This window comes from Girardinichthys multiradiatus, chromosome 8 (assembly GCF_021462225.1).
Source record: "Girardinichthys multiradiatus isolate DD_20200921_A chromosome 8, DD_fGirMul_XY1, whole genome shotgun sequence".
Lineage (NCBI taxonomy): Eukaryota > Metazoa > Chordata > Actinopteri > Cyprinodontiformes > Goodeidae > Girardinichthys > Girardinichthys multiradiatus.
The window spans coordinates 7,722,617-7,742,148 of record NC_061801.1 but is presented as its reverse complement, the minus strand read 5'-3'; the positions used below and the strand labels follow the sequence as shown (position 1 = coordinate 7,742,148).

The window sequence follows — 19,532 nt, the reverse complement described above, 5'->3', positions numbered from 1 at the left end:
GCTTGGACAGCGCTTCTGTGGAGACGCAGGCATAGGTCTGTCACCACGCACAACTCGTCCCACAAATCGGCCATCGGTGTGCCAGTCATCTGCTCCTGTAATTCCGCTTGGTAAGCGAGGAGAAGAGACGAAGCTTTTGAGGCTTTAACAGATGCAGCCACCGCCTTGTAGCTCTTCTCATTCAGAGTGGACTGAAAAGAGTCAGCTTTGAAGGGAAGGGTGGGTCCTGCCGCTGTCATGGCTGACTTCTGCGATGGGTGCAGGTGAGATGCCAGCAGAGGTTCTACGGGAGGCAGATGTGAAAAACCGCCGGCCTCCATGCCCGTCCAGTCCAGCGCCGACCCTCCCAGGGCGGGGTTCTTGGCGGTGAGAGGATTGCTCCAAGACCGGGTCGCTTCCTCGAGGCACTCGGGAAAGACCGGCAACAGCTGTCTGCCGGAGGATTTGGCTCTCGGAAGCCGCTTCCCCTCATATCGAGATGTGGTAGTTTCGGTGAGGGTTTCCGGCCCCTCGATGCCCAGCTTCTTTGCTGCCCTTCTGCAGACATCATGCAGGTCCGTTGCCGTCGGGTTTGGGGAACCGCAGCGGCTGGTGTCATCCGTCACCGAGGGCTTTGCAACCGACTGGATGGCATAAGGCCCGCAGTCCAGCTCGTCGTCGTCAGACCCGAGACTGATGGACTCCATTTCAGATTCGGACTCGGCATTAGCAAGAGTACTGAAACCTGGAAGTGCGGCCTCGTCTTCCTCTGGGTCAGTCAGTGGCGCGACAGCGTCGAGCTGATCACCCCAACTGGCTCCAGCCAAAGTGGGCTCTCTCTCATCAGTACCAGGAAGCTCCGGTGGCGGGGGATTGGCTACCCCTATCATAGGATCAACCTCCAACAGGCTAGCTTGGCGTGCTAGCCTGCGCCGACGAGACTTAAGGGAGAGCCGTGTACAGTGCTCGCAGCTCGCCGGTGACGCCAACGCGTCCTGGGCATGTTGCAGCCCCAGACACGAAGCGCAGACAGAGTGGGTATCTGCCCCAGCTATGAGATTGCCACATGTGCAGGTTCTAGATGGTGGCTTGACTCTGTTCATGGTGAGAACGAGTGCAAGTTACACAACTTCGTAAGCTCCGTTAAGGTTGCAGCTAGTTTGGTGACCAGTTGCAGCGCTGCTGTTTGGCGACAGACCAGCGTTGAAAGGGACTCAGAACAGTCGAGCACAGTTATTGAGAAGCGCTCGGCGACCGAGTTGTTAGCTCGTTCTGTGAACAGTTAAGCTAGCTCAAGTTACTGTAATGACCGTCTGAGAGGTGCTTCTGGGAGCGAGAAGAGGTGTTAGACTGAAGATCACCTACGTGACGTCGACTTTTATACTGGGAGGAAGTCCTCCCATGGGAGCGGACGTCACTTCCGCCTGCCAGTCAAGACTGGCGTAATGTAATAGAGCTTCTGGGGGACAGGCGCTGGAGGCGTGTCCCATAGTGAGATACCGAAACGAATGTTGAAAGAGAACTCCGCCTACCGCAGCAGCGGAGTCCAGAACACAACTAAAAACAGTGAAAACAAATAATCCGTGATTATTTTATAGTGGTTAGATTCACTGAAAATCTGTGAAAAGACAGGAGAGCTCTGCATCTGAACTCTCCTTTGCTTTAAAGAGCTGGGCACGATCAGCTCTCTAATCAAATAATTAATGACATTTTCCTAGCGGTTAAGCCCTGAAACGGAATTAAAATCCCTTCTATCTCAGGAAAATTGTTTCAGATCTTTAATAATTAAAGCCGGCAAGATGTGGCTCGTAACAGTACCCCGTAGTGCTTCTGCTTATTTTTGGTAAATAATCATCAATTTTATTTTAACCTTACCGCCTAAAAGCTCTTACAAAAAGGCTTTGATGATCCTCTGGTTTGATCCAGGCGTATTTTAATTACATATCTCCATTAAGGTTGTCGGATTTTATCATTGTATTTGGATTCAAACTAAGTGAAACCCTGAGATTCATAACAGGTGCCTGAGTTGAAATGTTGTGTTTGCAAACAAAAAACATAACATGTAATTTGAAGTTAAAAGAAGACCTGACCTACAGAAGAGATGATAACTGAAATAAAATCTGGGAATATTTGATCAGTAAGAAATCCTTAACACCATGAAACTCCACCTTTACTTCAGAGTCCACCTCCCTATTCAGGGTTGTTTTCAGGGTAGATTTCTACCCGCTTTTGTTTGATTTGGTCCTGGTTCCTGCAGGGAAAACGCATCTTAAGCAGCTGTTTTTTACTGTACTGTGCCATAAGAAAGTCCGGAAATGGGTCAAGTAGTAAAACAATTACAATAAAGAGTTATGATTTTCTAAGGTTCACCACATAATTCTCTCTTTGTTTCTCCCTGTGCTCCCAGGTGCCTAAAAGCTGGCCTTACGATGGATAACGTCATTGTAGAAGCTTTCCTCGCCAGTCTGTCCAATCGTCTCTACATCTACCAAGAAAATGACAAGTAAGCCAGCTACAGAAAAGAGTGATCACACCGCCAAATGTGCTTAAACAAAGGGTTTAAAGTTGTTCCCTCCTCCCTCTCCAGGGATGCTCACCTGATTCCGGACCACACCATCAGAGCTTTGGGCCACATTGCTGTGGCCTTACGGGACACACCCAGAGTGATGGAGCCCATCCTGCAGATCCTGCAGCAGAAATTTTGCCAGCCTCCCTCTCAGCTCGACGTCCTCATCATAGATCAGCTGGGCTGCATGGTGATCACAGGAAATGTGAGAGCTGACATTTTCTTTTCTCACCTCTGTCGCAGATAACTGCTGATTCACTGCAATGAAACTGTCAGTTTGACTGTGGAGTGTGAAAGTGAATCATCGATTTAACAATGAAACGTGGATGGGGTGAATTCAACACACTTCTTTCGCTTCTAGCAATACATCTACCAGGAAGTGTGGAATTTGTTCCAGCAGATCAGTGTCAAAGCAAGCTCCATGGTTTACTCAACTAAAGACTACAAAGACCACGGTTACAGGTGAGGGAAACACAAGTTCAGAGGCGTTTTCAACAGGATCCTGGTGGTTCTATGCAGACAGTTTTATTTATCATTATACAGGGCCTTGCAAGAATATTCAAACACCTGAACGTTTTTCACATTACAACCAAAAAACCTCAGTGCATTTGAGATGTCATGGGATTGGCCGACACAAAACTGTGAAGTAGAAAGACAAGGACATATGGTTTTTAAATTATTTTCATGCAAAAATCTGAAAACTGTGGCATGCATCTGTATATAATAAATTCCAGTGCAACCGCTGGCTTTAAGAATTCACTTATTATACAGTCCATCTGTGTGTTATCTACATGAACATTGGTGAACAAGCAGCCTCGTGAAGACCAAGACCCACAACCCAGCCTGGGGCAGAGATTCTGTTAACAGGACCGCTATTAGTCGTCCAGTCCACAAATCTGGCCTTTATGACAGGAAAAAAAGCCTTTGTGAAAACAAAGCCTTAAGAAGTCCTTTTTAAAGGAGGCCACAAGCCATGTAGGAGACACAGCAAACATGTGTAAGAAGGTGTTCTGGTCAGATGAGACCAAAATGTAACCCTGAAAATGCCATCCCCACAGTGGTATCAATGCCCTGCTGTCGGGATGCTCAGTAGGGGCTTGGAAGTTGGTCAGTGTTGATGTGAAAATGAACAGAGCTAAATACAGGCCAGTCCTTCAGAGCTTTATTAGAGTTGAGACTGGGGTGGAGGTTCTCCTTCCAGCAGGACAACAACCCTAAACATTCAGCTAGAGCTAGAATGGATTGGTTTAGTATGGGAAGAAACTTGTGCCATCAGAAACTGAATTTGAATTTCTCAGACTGAATCTGTATTTGTGTAATTTGAAAATAAATGCATTGATTTGAAACAGAATTTATTTGCTCTGAAAATGTATTTTGTTGAATTGAAAATTCAGTTTCACTACTTTTACTTTCAGTTCTAAAATTCAGTTTTTTGTGTCACACATCCGGGTCCTTGAAGCCACAGATTAATCAAACACAGATTCACCGATTCACGGATGTCATTCACTATTGCTGTGTCCAGATTGAGGGGCTGCATTCTTTGAAGGACGCATTTGTTGGCCGATTACGTCATTGTGAGGCAATAAAGTCTACAGCTTCGCAGGCTCCTCCAAATAGGGCTGACAAATGTGTCCTTCTTTTCCCCAGATATGAAGGATGGGTCCGGTGTATCCTTCGTGGGCCACCCTATCCCATGATTCATTGCGGGTCAAAGTAGATTGCGCTAACAGAAGTAGCAAAACCTGGAGGAGAGAGAAAAGCTGTGAACTGTTAGGAATAACCTTTATTAATATGCTCATAGCTGTTTTTCCCATCTATACTATAGTGAAATAAAATATAAGTTCTAATGTTTCCCTTCTGTTACAATAGGATAAGAATGCTCATAGACATACAGTACAAAGATAAATGACCTCTGGCTGGGGCACTGGGTTTGATAGTGGAGCAGCTGGTATAACTGGTTTGATTAGAAAGCCAAAGTACACTTAGATTAAGTATGGACACCCGCTTCTAAAAAACCTACCAGATAGACACCACAATGGTGACACATAGTCTACTAATAATCACTGAGGGAGGAAACATCCATTGCATTGGAGGGCCAGATATAAAAACTACATGTGACCTTTCAGGGCTTTTCGTCAGCCTCTAACAGACGGCGACGGTCCGGGACAGGAGCCTCAGCGCTGATCTCTGTAATCATTCCTCTGCCTAATTTAGATTAAAGGAGCTGAAAGTTAGAAACTTGTTGAGAGTCGTTCCTTTAAGAGTCTTTAGATAGAGTGTGCGATTGCTTCATGGGGACAAAGTACCGGAGGAGCTCCGAGGCGTCTGGCCACCAACAGGGTGCAGTAGCTCGGACAGAACAAAGTTGGATATATTGCGCTTTCTGTGAAACAAAATGAACTTGTTTTTAGACTAGAATGTAGCTGTGTAAACCTGAAATATCTACTCGGTTTATCAAGATTTCGCTTAATTCCACACGTGCTCCGACGTGTTCGGAGACGTCCGGTTCTGCTGCCCTGACACCGGGCTCAGCTGACTGGGGGGTTGAGGTGCGATGAACCCCGAGAGAACAGCTGACTCCCACGTTGTTTTCAAGCTCCTGCTGGGTTTTCCCAATGGATGGAAGTTAAACACAGATATGATTCAGTCAGATTATATCTAATGTTGATGTTTGGTTCTTTTATTTTTATGCTCTACAAATAAACTGATTTAAACGTTGTTTCTAAAGTTAATATGTTAGTGTTTAAATTGTTACATTTTTACAAATAGATTTACAAATATATTTTTATCTATGAACACCAAACTAACAATTTAAATGGCTGAATAATGAACAAGAAAATAAGCCATTAGGGCTTCATTTGTTCGGCTTCACAGCTCTGTGGTTCATGCAATCACTGTTGCTAGGCAACATAATTACGCTGAGGTAAAGGCAGGGGAAACGCAGACCGACATAACACCGACCGCACCATGTTGATCTGGCATGTTTAGCTAATAGCTACAGGTAGAATATGTGTTACTGTTTGACCATCATTTGTTTACATGACGCTTCTTATAGATGCTCATTTGATTTGGTGATGGACATCCGCCAAGCTCATGTATGCTGCACTGCTCCAGCTCAACATGCCGTAAAGGAAGTTTAACCAAATGTGAAACGTAAATCGAATCTGTGTTTGATTAATCTAAGGCTATCCTCAAGGACCCGGATGTGTGACACAAAAAATTCAATTTTAGAACTTAAAGTGAAAGTAGGCAAACTGAATTTTCAAAACAACAAAATACATTTTCAATGCAAATTAATTCGGTTTCAAACCATTAATTCAGTTTCAAACCATTAAATTCAGTTTCAAATCAATGCATTAATTACACAAATATAGATTCAGTCTGAGAAATTTAAATTCAGTTTCTGATGGCACAAGTTTCTTCCCATAGTTTAGGTCCAAGCAAATTCATTTGACCAAATCAGATTCAGTCGGACTGACTTTAAGCTGTCTTCCAAAGAAGAGTAGACAAAGATTTCAGCCTCTAAAGCTGGTAGAGACGTATATCTCAAAAATGGACAGCTGCACATACAGTGAAAGGTGGTTCCACAAAGTATCTACTCAGGTGGGTTAAATACAAGTGGGTAGGAATATTTAAATACACAATATAATATCCAGTAGGATTCCCTTACTTATAATGCATTGATAGTTAAAGTCTACATATCAGAATTCTCATTGGCTGTAGACAAATACAGGTCCTTCTCAAAATATTAGCATATTGTGATAAAGTTCATTATTTTCCATAATGTCATGATGAAAATTTAACCTTCATATATTTTAGATTCATTGCACACTAACTGAAATATTTCAGGTCTTTTATTGTCTTAATACGGATGATTTTGGCATACAGCTCATGAAAACCCAAAATTCCTATCTCACAAAATTAGCATATCATTAAAAGGGTCTCTAAACGAGCTATGAACCTAATCATCTGAATCAACGAGTTAACTCTAAACACCTGCAAAAGATTCCTGAGGCCTTTAAAACTCCCAGCCTGGTTCATCACTCAAAACCCCAATCATGGGTAAGACTGCCGACCTGACTGCTGTCCAGAAGGCCACTATTGACACCCTCAAGCAAGAGGGTAAGACACAGAAAGAAATTTCTGAATGAATAGGCTGTTCCCAGAGTGCTGTATCAAGGCACCTCAGTGGGAAGTCTGTGGGAAGGAAAAAGTGTGTCAGAAAACGCTGCACAACGAGAAGAGGTGACCGGACCCTGAGGAAGATTGTGGAGAAGGGCCAATTCCAGACCTTGGGGGTGTACTGAGTCTGGAGTAGAAACATCCAGAGCCACCGTGCACAGGCGTGTGCAGGAAATGGGCTACAGGTGCCGCATTCCCCAGGTCAAGCCACTTTTGAACCAGAAACAGCGGCAGAAGCGCCTGACCTGGGCTACAGAGAAGCAGCACTGGACTGTTGCTCAGTGGTCCAAAGTACTTTTTTCGGATGAAAGCAAATTCTGCATGTCATTCGGAAATCAAGGTGCCAGAGTCTGGAGGAAGACTGGGGAGAAGGAAATGCCAAAATGCCAGAAGTCCAGTGTCAAGTACCCACAGTCAGTGATGGTCTGGGGTGCCGTGTCAGCTGCTGGTGTTGGTCCACTGTGTTTTATCAAGGGCAGGGTCAATGCAGCTAGCTATCAGGAGATTTTGGAGCACTTCATGCTTCCATCTGCTGAAAAGCTTTATGGAGATGAAGATTTCATTTTTCAGCACGACCTGGCACCTGCTCACAGTGCTAAAACCACTGGTAAATGGTTTACTGACCATGGTATCACTGTGCTCAATTGGCCTGCCAACTCTCCTGACCTGAACCCCATAGAGAATCTGTGGGATATTGTGAAGAGAACGTTGAGAGACTCAAGACCCAACACTCTGGATGAGCTAAAGGTCGCTATCGAAGCATCCTGGGCCTCCATAAGACCTCAGCAGTGCCACAGGCTGATTGCCTCCATGCCACGCCGCATTGAAGCAGTCATTTCTGCAAAAGGATTCCCGACCAAGTATTGAGTGCATAACTGTACATGATTATTTGAAGGTTGACGTTTTTTGTATTAAAAACACTTTTCTTTTATTGGTCGGATGAAATATGCTAATTTTGTGAGATAGGAATTTTGGGTTTTCATGAGCTGTATGCCACAATCATCCGTATTAAGACAATAAAAGACCTGAAATATTTCAGTTAGTGTGCAATGAATCTTAAATATATGAATGTTAAATTTTCATCATGACTTTATGGAAAATAATGAACTTTATCACAATATGCTAATATTTTGAGAAGGACCTGTAGAGAGATCGTCTCTCTAGTTTCCTTGAACAGTTGAAGGAAGCACATCCATTCAATGGAATTCTTCGCTTTTAGTAAAACTAAACTGTAAATGAAACATTGGAGAGAGTTATAGATTAGGTTTGGGCACATGTCACTGCTTATTTATGAGTATAATGCTAAATGTTGGATGTTCATCCTAAATGCCTCCCTATTCCTTGTGCAGACACTGTTCCCTGGCTGTTATAAACGCTCTGGGTAACATAGCAGCCAACATGCAGACCGAGCAGATGGTGGATGAGCTGCTGGTCAACCTGCTGGAGCTTTTTGTGCAGCTGGGTTTAGAGGGGAAGCGAGCCAGTGAGAGGGCCTCGGACAAAGGCCCTGCCCTGAAGGTATGCTTCACACAGCCATACATTTCAATGCATGTTTAGAAGGGTTGGTTAGAACCTTAGTTTAAGTGGAAGCTGATTCTGGCTTTGTCAAATGCAGGCATGCATTTCATCCTAAACGTTTTGTTTTTACCTCCACAGCTTGCACACATGTTGCTGTGATTTCTTTTATCCCGTCTGTCTTTTGTAATCTTAGCCACTTGATAGGATCTCAGCATTTGATTATAGATTAAAGTCTCACAGAACGTGAAATAGAACCTACAGAAAACTGTAGGTTCTATTCTTAGTTTGCAGGTTTTATGCACACATTTTAAGGAAATCATTTGATTGTGTCATAGTTTTTCACTAAGATTGAGGCTGCAATTCAGTAAACACTAGGTTTGAGATATATTAAGCTAAAATATGCTTTAAAAAAGTCATTAGTGCCCTTAGCTTACAACATACCAGTCTCGGACCTCTGAGGTTTGTCTTTACTTATGTATTCTTTGACTATATGTAGAATCACACCTGTCTTTCTTCTCAGGCATCTAGCAGTGCTGGAAATCTCGGTGTCCTCATTCCAGTAATTGCTGTGGTAAGTGATCCAGATAATATTCTCAGTGTTGAACGGGTCAGCTCTTTGCAGCTTTTTTCATTCTACTAAATGCAAGTAAAACTTCTTGGTATAGTTCTGGCCCTTTTATGGACAGTTGTCCTAATCATGCTGTGTTTACGTTCTGTGCTTCTAGCTGACCAAGAGGTTGCCACCAATAAAGGAAGCAAAGCCACGTCTGCAGAAATTGTTCAGAGACTTCTGGCTCTACTCTGTTGTCATGGGATTTGCAGTGGAGGGCTCAGGTACAAGGAGTTTTAGGAACCTTTATAATTTGAGCTACAACAACATTTAATTTCCCTTTGTGATTAATAAAGTATTATTGAACTGAATTGAGTTCACTCAACTGTACATTTTCTTAATTGATTGTTATTGTCATTCACCGTTTCCAGTTTTGCAATTTTAGTATTGCAGACTGGAAGTAAAATAAAGGATTAAAACGTAAGTTTTATGACGTGTTTAGCCAGCCCTAACGAAAGGCCCTGCAAAAGATGAATAGAGTATCCCAACCATCTGGCCAATATGTTCTCTTATCTGTTAAACAACTGTTCAAACTAAATGCTGTCTTCTTTGTTGTAGGCTATTTAGTAGACAATAAATTGATTTGATAAGGAAGATTACGGTAAATCTGTTTCAACTTCCTTAAAAATGTGCACCACACCAATTTTCACTGTCATTTTTAGCATTACAGCCATTGTTCCTTTAAAGAAACATTGACCGCAGCATAGTATGGAGAAGTATTAATATAATGACAAATGTTTAAGGCAAGGCACTTTACTTTTTGCAGAGCTGGCACCTCACCGTCACTGTATGTAACCCCTCGTTTAACAAAACATTATTGCCTACACGTCAAAGCCGCTTCAAAATGTCATGAAAGTGTGCTATGAAAGAGTTAATGTACATATTAATGGCTGTGAGAGGCATTAGCACAATCCTTTCTTTTAACAAATAGAAATCATTTTGATAATCCTAACTGACCTTAAACAGGAAACGTTTAGTCTAATTTGACAGTGAAACAAAGAGAAATGTCTTTTTATGCAGTAAGTTTGTAAATATATAGTTTCTTGTAAATATATAGTTTTTTGTATTTGTTTCTTCTTTTTTCAAACATTGCCTGGATGTTTCCTTTATTCTTGCTGAAACAATCAGGTCTGTGGCCAGAAGAGTGGTACGGAGGAGTTTGTGAGATTGCAACCAAATCGCCGCTGCTGACGTTTCCCAGTGGAGAACCTTTACGTTCTGAGCTGCAGTATAACTCTGCGCTGAAGAACGACACCGTCACTCCTGTATGAGCACACGCACGCACACACATGTACATTGACACACAAAGGCAGGTGCATAGTAGGCTGTCTTTCTGACTGGAGCTGCTACATTTCAGGCAGAGCTGAATGACCTGCGCAGTACCATCATCAACCTGCTGGACCCTCCTCCGGAGGTGGCTGCTCTCATCAATAAGCTGGACTTTGCCATGTCCACATACCTGCTGTCTGTTTATAGGCTAGAGTACATGAGGTAGCACAGTGCCTCTATAGAGAAAGGATGTCTAATCTTTACATGACCTTTACATGAATAGTATGACCTCATGCCATCTTGTCTTTTTCATTATTGTTAGGATGCTGCACTCTCTAGACTCGGACCGCTTCCAGGTCATGTTTCGTTACTTTGAAGACCGAGCGATACAGAAGGATAAATCTGGTAAGCAGGCAGAAAATTAAAACTGTCCTCTGAAAGACAGATACTGTTCCTCATGTATTAAATCCATGTTTTAACAGGTATGATGCAGTGTGTGATAGCTGTAAGCGACAAGGTGTTTGAGGTTTTCCTTCAAATGATGGCTGAAAAAGTAAGTGAAGTTTTCACTCAAGAACCTTGCTGCTGTCTGTTGGAAAACAAACATATCTATGATTATATGCTATGATGATATAACATTATGATGTATTGTTAATGGTGTCACTGAGTCAGTTGGATTGCTTGTTGAGATACTGCTTTGTGTACACGTTTGCAGACATTTTTATTATATTAACTACTCTGCTTTTATTTTGAAATCATTGATGTTTTTGTACAAAACTGTTTTGGTTATTATGATCTCATCATCGGAGTAGAGTTTGTTGCTTTATCCCGTGAGAACTCTGCCAGGGGATGAAGCAGGAAGAATGTTTATTATTTCTCAACATAATTTATATATTATATCTTTGTTCGGAAAACGGTCATGACGCCTTAATAGAGATAATAGAGGAAACAATAAGTGGTTTCATTTCAGCCAAAAACGAAAGCTCACGAGGAAGAGCTGGAACGTCACGCTCAGTTTCTCCTGGTCAACTTCAACCACATCCACAAGCGGATCCGCAGAGTGGCGGACAAATATTTGTCTGGTCTGGCTGAAACGTAAGAGGGCATCGATCCACCAGTTCACCAGTTCAAAATTACCACACTCATTCTTGCTTAATTAGACAACCATCTCTCTCCTCAGCTTCCCCCACCTGCTTTGGAGTGGCCGGGTGCTGAAGACTATGTTGGATATCTTGCAGACGCTCTCCCTGTCCCTCAGTGCAGTGAGTGATGATTATTTATTTCATCAAATGAGCATATATCTGGCAAGTTTATTATCTGTACCATGGTTTGAGAGATATTTATGGTGTGTTGCAGGACATTCACAAAGACCAGCCCTATTATGACATCCCAGATACACCCTACAGAATCACTGCCCCGGATACATATGAAGCCAGAGAGGTAACTTTGGTTTACTCAGTCAAAAATGTATCCTTTTACTCATCCAGTTCTTCACACCCAGGGTGATTGCTCCTTAGCATGTGCATGTAAAATAAAAACCCAAAAGTCAATTAACTATGTTTCTTTCTGTAATTTTTAGAGCATTGTCAAAGATTTTGCTGCACGCTGTGGAGAAATCCTTAAAGAGGCTATGAAGTGGGCTCCCTCTGTAACAAAATCCCACCTGCAGGTAAGATTTCACATCAAACATTTTCTCCCATATCATCCTGAATAGTGGAGTGCAAAGCAGATAATTACAGTACTTATACAGCAAAACCAAAAGTAAGTGTAATAATTATAGCATTTTTCATAATACCTCCAATTTTGAATATTATCAATAAAATATTTCATAAGTCTATTGAATAAGTCAATTTTGGGCCTGTTTAAATACCCTATGTCAATCTTGCAGATATATAAATTAGACATGTTAGGAAGCATCACAAACTTGGACCTGAAACATGCTTTCACTGTTTTCTATGTGGTGTCAGGAGTACCTTAACAAACATCAGAACTGGGTCTCGGGTCTCTCCCAGCACACGGGTCTGGCCATGGCAACAGAAAGCATCTTGCACTTTGCTGGCTACAACAGACAAAGTACCACTCTGGGGGTGAGTCATAAACTTGCATCTTGTGTACGTATGGCTGTTTTAGTCATTTAACTTGCTTGAAGTTGCATAATTGGATCATTTAATCCAATCAAACAGACATCTTTTCATTTTCTTCCACATTGAAAATGTGAAAAGAAATTAAGAAAAGAATCAGCCCAAGTACATAGCCCTGTGGGATCCCAGGTCTTGGGAAGATTTCAGTTGTTTCATAATAGATATGGAGTTGATAAATATACTAACTATCCATCATGTCCTCATTTAGTCCACCCAACTGACTGAGAGGCCAGCTTGTGTGAAGAAGGATTACTCCAACTTCATGGCGTCCCTGAACCTCCGGAACAGATATGCTGGAGAGGTAGAATCATGTTGTATCCTGCACCATCGAAGCAGCAATGTGTTGGACACTATGCATTACTGTAATCGGTTTTTTTACTGCATGAAAAAATAAATGTATCATAATTTAGAGAAATTAATAGTAAAATTATTTATTTTAAAAAGATCCAAAAGAAATAAGCTTTATTGCTTATTTTACTACTTCCTTCTACCACACCAAAGCTGGAGCTAGACGTCCTTACAGTAGCTCCCATCATCAGCTGCTGATCATGTTCATGTAGAGGTACTACCTTCAGGTTGAATAATTCCAGAAAATCAGTATGCAGCAATATCTGTATCTTTTTTGGCACTTCATGAATATTTTTTATTACCAATAGTGGTAAATGAGTATTTAGGATTACTTTATTTTAATATACAGTACAGACCAAAAGTTTGGACACACCTCATTCAAAGAGTTTTCTTTATTTTCATGACTATGAATATTGTAGCTTCACACTGAAGGCATCAAAACTATGAATTAACACATGTGGAATTATATACTGAACAAAAAAGTGTGAAACAACTGAAGATATGCCTTATATTCTAGGTTCTTCAAAGTAGCCACCTTTTACTTTGATTACTGCTCCACACACTCTTGGCATTCTGTTGATGAGCTTCAAGAGGTAGTCACCTGAAATGGTTTTCACTTCACAGGTGTGCCCTGTCAGGTTTAATAAGTGGGATTTCAAGCCTTATAAATGGGGTTGGGACCATCAGTTGTGTTGTGCAGGAGGTGGATACCGTACACAGCTGATAGTCCTACTGAACAGACTGTTAGAATTTGTATTATGGCAAGAAAAAAGCAGCTAAGTAAAGAAAACGAGTGGCCATCATTACTTTAAGAAATGAAGGTCAGTCAGTCCGAACAATTTGGAAAACTTTGAAAGTGTCCCCAAGTGCAGTCGCAAAAACCATCAAGTGCTACAAAGAAACTGGCTCACATGAGGACCGCCCCAGGAAAGGAAGACCAAGAGTCACCTCTGCTTCGGACGATAAGTTCATCCGAGTCACCAGCCTCAGAAATCGCAGGTTAACAGCAGCTCAGATTAGAGAACAGGTCAATGCCACACAGAGTTCTAGCAGCAGACACATCTCTAGAACAACTGTTAAGAGGAGACTGTGTGAATCAGGCCTTCATGGTAAAATAGCTGCTAGGAAACCACTGCTGAGGACAGGCAACAAGCAGAAGAGACTTGTTTGGGCTAAAGAACACAAGGAATGGACATTAGACCAGTGGAAATCTGTGCTTTGGTCTGATGAGTCCAAGTTTGAGATCTTTGGTTCCAACCACCTTGTCTTTGTGCGGCGCAGAAGAGGTGAACGGATGGACTCTACATGCCTGGTTCCCACCGTGAAGCATGGAGGAGGAGGTGTGATGGTGTGGGGGTGCTTTACTAGTGACAATGTTGGGGATTTATTCAAAATTGAAGGCATACTGAACCAGCATGGCTACCACAGCATCTTGCAGCGGCATGCTATTCCATCCGGTTTGCGTTTAGTTGGACCATCATTTATTTTTCAAAAGGACAATGACCCCAAACACACCTCCAGGCTGTGTAAGGGCTATTTGACCAAGATGGAGAGTGATGGGGTGCTGCGCCAGATGACCTGGCCTCCACAGTCACCGAACCTGAACCCAATCGAGATGGTTTGGGGTGAGCTGGACCGCAGAGTGAAGGCAAAAGGGCCAAAAAGTGCTAAGCATCTCTGGGAACTCCTTCAAGACTGTTGGCAAACCATTTCAGGTGACTACCTCTTGAAGCTCATCAACAGAATGTCAAGAGTGTGTGGAGCAGTAATCAAAGCAAAAGGTGGCTACTTTGAAGAACCTAGAATATAAGACATACAGGTCCTTCTCAAAAAAATAGCATATTGTGATAAAGTTCATTATTTTCTATAATGTAATGATGAAAATTTAACATTTATATATTTTAGATTCATTGCACACTAACTGAAATTTTTCAAGTCTTTTATTGTCTTAATACGGATGATTTTGGCATACAGCTCATGAAAACCCAAAATTCCTATCTCACAAAATTAGCATATTTCATCCGACCGATAAAAGAAAAGTGTTTTTAATACAAAAAACGTCAACCTTCAAATAATCATGTACAGTTATGCACTCAATACTTGGTCGGGAATCCTTTTGCAGAAATGACTGCTTCAATGCGGCGTGGCATGGAGGCAATCAGCCTGTGGCACTGCTGAGGTCTTATGGAAGCCCAGGATGCTTCGATAGCGGTCTTTAGCTCATCCAGAGTGTTGGGTCTTGAGTCTCTCAACGTTCTCTTCACAATATCCCACAGATTCTCTATGGGGTTCAGGTCAGGAGAGTTGGCAGGCCAATTGAGCACAGTGATACCATGGTCAGTAAACCATTTACCAGTGGTTTTGGTACTGTGAGAAGGTGCCAGGTTGTGCTGAAAAATGAAATCTTCATCTCCATAAAGCTTTTCAGCAGATGGAAGCATGAAGTGCCCCAAAATCTCCTGATAGCTAGCTGCATTGACCCTGCCCTTGATAAAACACAGTGGACCAACACCAGCAGCTGACACGGCACCCCAGACCATCACTGACTGTGGGTACTTGACACTGGACTTCTGGCATTTTGGCATTTCCTTCTCCCCAGTCTTCCTCCAGACTCTGGCACCTTGATTTCCAAATGACATGCAGAATTAGCTTTCATCCGAAAAAAGTACTTTGGACCACTGAGCAACAGTCCAGTGCTGCTTCTCTGTAGCCCAGGTCAGGCGCTTCTGCCGCTGTTTCTGGTTCAAAAGTGGCTTGACCTGGGGAATGCGGCACCTGTAGCCCATTTCCTGCACACGCCTGTGCACGGTGGCTCTGGATGTTTCTACTCCAGACTCAGTCCACTGCTTCCGCAGGTCCCCCAAGGTCTGGAATCGGCCCTTCTCCACAATCTTCCTCAGGGTCCGGTCACCTCTTCTCGTTGTGCAGCGTTTTCTGCCACACTTTTTCCTTCCCACAGACTTCCCACTGAGGTGCCTTGATACAGCACTCTGGGAACAGCCTATTCGTTCAGAAATTTCTTTCTGTGTCTTACCCTCTTGCTTGAGGGTGTCAATTGTGGCCTTCTGGACAGCAGTCAGGTCGGCAGTCTTACCCATGATTGGGGTTTTGAGTGATGAACCAGGCTGGGAGTTTTAAAGGCCTCAGGAATCTTTTGCAGGTGTTTAGAGTTAACTCGTTGATTCAGATGATTAGGTTCATAGCTCGTTTAGAGACCCTTTTAATGATATGCTAATTTTGTGAGATAGGAATTTTGGGTTTTCATGAGCTGTATGCCAAAATCATCCGTATTAAGACAATAAAAAACCTGAAATATTTCAGTTAGTGTGCAATGAATCTAAAATATATGAATGTTAAATTTTCATCATGACATTATGGAAAATAATGAACTTTATCACAATATGCTAATCTTTTGAGAAGTACCTGTATTTTCAGTTGTTTCACACTTTTCTGTTCAGTATATTATTCCACATGTGTTTATTCATAGTTTTGATGCCTTCAGTGTGAATCTACAATATTCATAGTCATGAAAATAAAGAAAACTCTTTGAATGAGAAAGTGTCTCCAAACGTTTGGTCTGTACTGTATGTATTTCTAAATTACCACCCATTCATCCTTTGTCTATACCTGCTTATCCCTGCAGGGTCACGGGGGGCTGATGCCTATTTGTTTGGTAGGGATTAATTGATAAGAGATTTGTGACCAGTTTTTGTAAAGATTTAAACTGCCCATGCAGGTTTTAGATGATTCACATTTTTCTTTAAGAGCTATATTTAACAGCTTTCAAGCTGTGAGCAGTCCTTCATTTTTTTATATTAGGAGAGGTGACATCACAATGTGTTAATGAGAGGGATCGGTTTAACTGATTTATATTTCTGATTTTCTTTGTACTTAAACAAATTTAAGTACAAAATTTGAAAAAAGGAAATTGGGAAACTACAATAGCAACCCTGAAATTACTAGCTTTGAGTCTTCTTCTTTTAGCAACGGCATTCACACCAAAGAGTGTTGCCAGCACCACCTGATAGCTCCAGTCAGGGCTAATCAAGCTGCTGATCAGCTGATTCTGCTAACTAGCTGGTTTTCCCAGGGTATGTTAAATGTAAAGCTGGACTTCCATAGTCTTACTGCAAGGCTGTTGTGTTTTCCATGTACTAAGAACGTCTCCTTCCATCTATCCATGAGAGCAGACAGAGATCACACTTAAAGGGAAAGGGATCAGGGGAAATGTTTTCTATTTTAACTCTACATGAAAAATAAATAAGCCACCTTGTTCTGTTATTTTTAACCAGTCAAGCTAGAATGGACTGTGTTGCATTTGAAACAGAAGCTGAAAAAGATGCCACATCAATATAAAGTACAGGGGGAAACAATGTGGTTTATGAATACAGACACAAATAAAACAATTTTTCAAAACTCCTAAATTAAAATTTAGGACCTTTTTACTGAGCGTACTCAAAAAATGTGTGCTTTTTTGAAAATCTGTTAGATTTTTGGATTCTGTTTCCCTTATGATCTTTGTTGTTGTTTTTTGTAGGTTGCAGGTATGATCCACTTTGCCCAAGTGGTCAGGGGACAGTCTGATCTGACCCGGATGATGATCAAACAGATGGGAGAGGCTTTAGACGCTGCTCGGCCTGAGGCCTTCACTGAAGCCATGTTCAAACTGGCTGCCTTGCTCATCAGCAGCCAAGGTACGACTTCGTTGGAGTGTTTTGTTTTTATTTATGAAATTCTCTGACTTGGCTCCCGTCATATTTCACGTACAGACTGCGACCCTCAGCTCCTGCACCACCTCTGCTGGTCGCCCCTCAAGATGTTTACCGAGCATGGCATGGAAACGGCCATTGCATGCTGGGAGTGGCTGCTGGCAGCGCGTACAGGATTGGAAGTACCGGTACATTGTTCAATGTGTTTGACCTTTTCTTGTGTCCCTTGTTAGTGTAGTTTCTTTGCATGTCCAAGCCTTCTTCTTTTGTCTAGTTTATGCGGGAGATGGCAGGAGCGTGGCAGATGACCGTGGAGCTGAAGATGGGCCTCTTCTCTGATGCTCAGGTGGAGGCTGATCCTCTTGCAGCATCAGAGGAAAGTCAGCCTGTCCCCTGCCCTCCAGATGTCACTCCTCACCACATCTGGATTGAGGTCAGAAAAAAATGTTTGTGCAAGACGATGTCCCTGTTATCGGTGTTTTGCCTTTAAGTCAATAGCTTTGGTTTTTATTTTCCAGTTTCTTGTCCAGAGGTTTGAAATAGCCAAATATTCCAGCGCGGATCAGGTGGAGATCTTTGGCAGTTTGCTACAGCGCTCCCTGTCCTTGGATGTCGGTGGTTCTAAGAGCGGTTTAAACCGCCACGTAGCTGCCATTGGACCACGTTTCAGGTATTGTGCACCTTTTAAGGCTGCGTTCATACCACTTGAACAGTCCCCCATTTTGTCACGTCAGAACAACAACAAACTTTATTGTATTTCTCCTGGATCTTATGTGCTAGGCCAACACAAAGAAGCCCAACTGTCAATCGGAAAGAAATTATACTTAGTTTTCAATGTTTTTTACAAATAAAAATCTTAAGTCTGGTGTGTGTTGGTATCTAGTTTCCTCTACTCTAATAACCCTAAATAAAATCCGGGGCAACCAACCGCCCTCAGTTCTGTGTTTGTTAGAGAACGTCAGGAAACAAACAACATCATGCAGACTAAGAAAGGCCGCAGACAGGTCAGGGAACACTGTTCAATCCTCATCCCAACACAAGAGTATTGCACAACTACAAACTTACCAAGATATGGCCTCCAAAATGGAAGCAGTCCGCTATTACTCTGAAGGAGCTGCAGAGATTGTAGAATCTGTTGACAGGACAACTATTAGCTGTGCACTCAACAAATCTGGCCTTCGTGCAAGAGTGTCAAGCAAAAAGCAATTCTTGAAAGAAAGCCATAAAAACACTAAAAGGGTTTAAAGTTTTGGTATGCAAAATGGTGTTGGAGAAAGACTGCACCCTAAACAACCCACCTTCACTGTAAAACATGGGGATGTGAGCATCATGCTGCGGGGATGCTTCTCTTCAGCAGCAACAGGGAAGCTGGTCCAAGTTAATGGGAAGATGGATGGGCTACATAGGGAACAACTCTGGAATAAAACCTGTTACAGGCTGCAGAAGAGACTGGGGTGGAGGTTCATCTTCCAGCAGGACAGCATCCCTTACATTTTTGGAGTGACAATGGAATGGGTAAGATCAAAGCATATTGATGTAGAATTCAATTGAGAATCTGTCCTAGGGCTTTTCCTGTTTGTAGGCATTCTTCCAGGATCACTGAGCTTTGGATATTTTGCAAAGCAGCCAGAGACGACCTCAAAATAACTTGCAGCTCTTGATTGCAGTGAAAGATGACTCTTGACTCAGCAGATGAATAAAAATCCACATCCCATCTTCAGTTTTTATCTGTAATAAATGTAAAAACCAAGCAGCCTATTCCTCCTACTTTTCAATTATGTTCTAATTTTTGCTGGTCTATGGCGTAAGATCCCAATAAATGCTTTGAAGCTTGTGGTTGTAACATCAGGTATGAATACATTTGCAAGACATAAATGAGCAGAGTAGAAAGATTTATAGAAAATTACTGGAGTTGTTTATAACAGCCGTATATTTTTGCGTGTGTTAGGTTGCTGACTTTAGGTCTGGCTCTGCTGCACTCTGATGTTGTCACCAATTCAACTTCAAGAAATGTCCTTCGAGAGAAGATCTATTCTACAGCCTTCGATTACTTCAGGTACGCACATCTGATCAGTGTTGGTGTTTATTTTCCTGCTTGGTTTTATCCAGCCTTATTCATCATCGTGTCAGAGATGTACCAAGTTACATCCATAAAGCATCTCTCCTTCTAGGTGGCCCAGCATTACTTAGTCAGTAAGTGTCTCCTTATT

General features: G+C 42.3%; 1 protein-coding gene across 2 annotated transcripts in view; it reads left to right on the top strand.

Moving 5' to 3' along the window:
* The window catches only part of pi4kaa (phosphatidylinositol 4-kinase, catalytic, alpha a), a 52,380-nt gene that overhangs the window by 16,539 nt on the left and 16,309 nt on the right, over positions 1-19,532 (top strand). For both annotated transcript variants that reach the window (XM_047373061.1, XM_047373060.1), the window contains exons 15-35: positions 2,387-2,482; positions 2,567-2,750; positions 2,907-3,007; positions 8,077-8,245; positions 8,766-8,816; positions 8,971-9,079; positions 9,984-10,120; positions 10,213-10,346; positions 10,447-10,529; positions 10,607-10,677; positions 11,095-11,219; positions 11,305-11,386; positions 11,481-11,564; positions 11,704-11,793; positions 12,092-12,211; positions 12,474-12,566; positions 17,151-17,307; positions 17,383-17,510; positions 17,597-17,755; positions 17,841-17,992; positions 19,271-19,378. In XM_047373061.1, the coding sequence (XP_047229017.1) occupies positions 2,387-2,482; positions 2,567-2,750; positions 2,907-3,007; positions 8,077-8,245; positions 8,766-8,816; positions 8,971-9,079; positions 9,984-10,120; positions 10,213-10,346; positions 10,447-10,529; positions 10,607-10,677; positions 11,095-11,219; positions 11,305-11,386; positions 11,481-11,564; positions 11,704-11,793; positions 12,092-12,211; positions 12,474-12,566; positions 17,151-17,307; positions 17,383-17,510; positions 17,597-17,755; positions 17,841-17,992; positions 19,271-19,378 (2,433 nt within the window). The remainder of the gene's footprint in view (positions 1-2,386; positions 2,483-2,566; positions 2,751-2,906; positions 3,008-8,076; positions 8,246-8,765; positions 8,817-8,970; positions 9,080-9,983; positions 10,121-10,212; positions 10,347-10,446; positions 10,530-10,606; positions 10,678-11,094; positions 11,220-11,304; positions 11,387-11,480; positions 11,565-11,703; positions 11,794-12,091; positions 12,212-12,473; positions 12,567-17,150; positions 17,308-17,382; positions 17,511-17,596; positions 17,756-17,840; positions 17,993-19,270; positions 19,379-19,532) is intronic.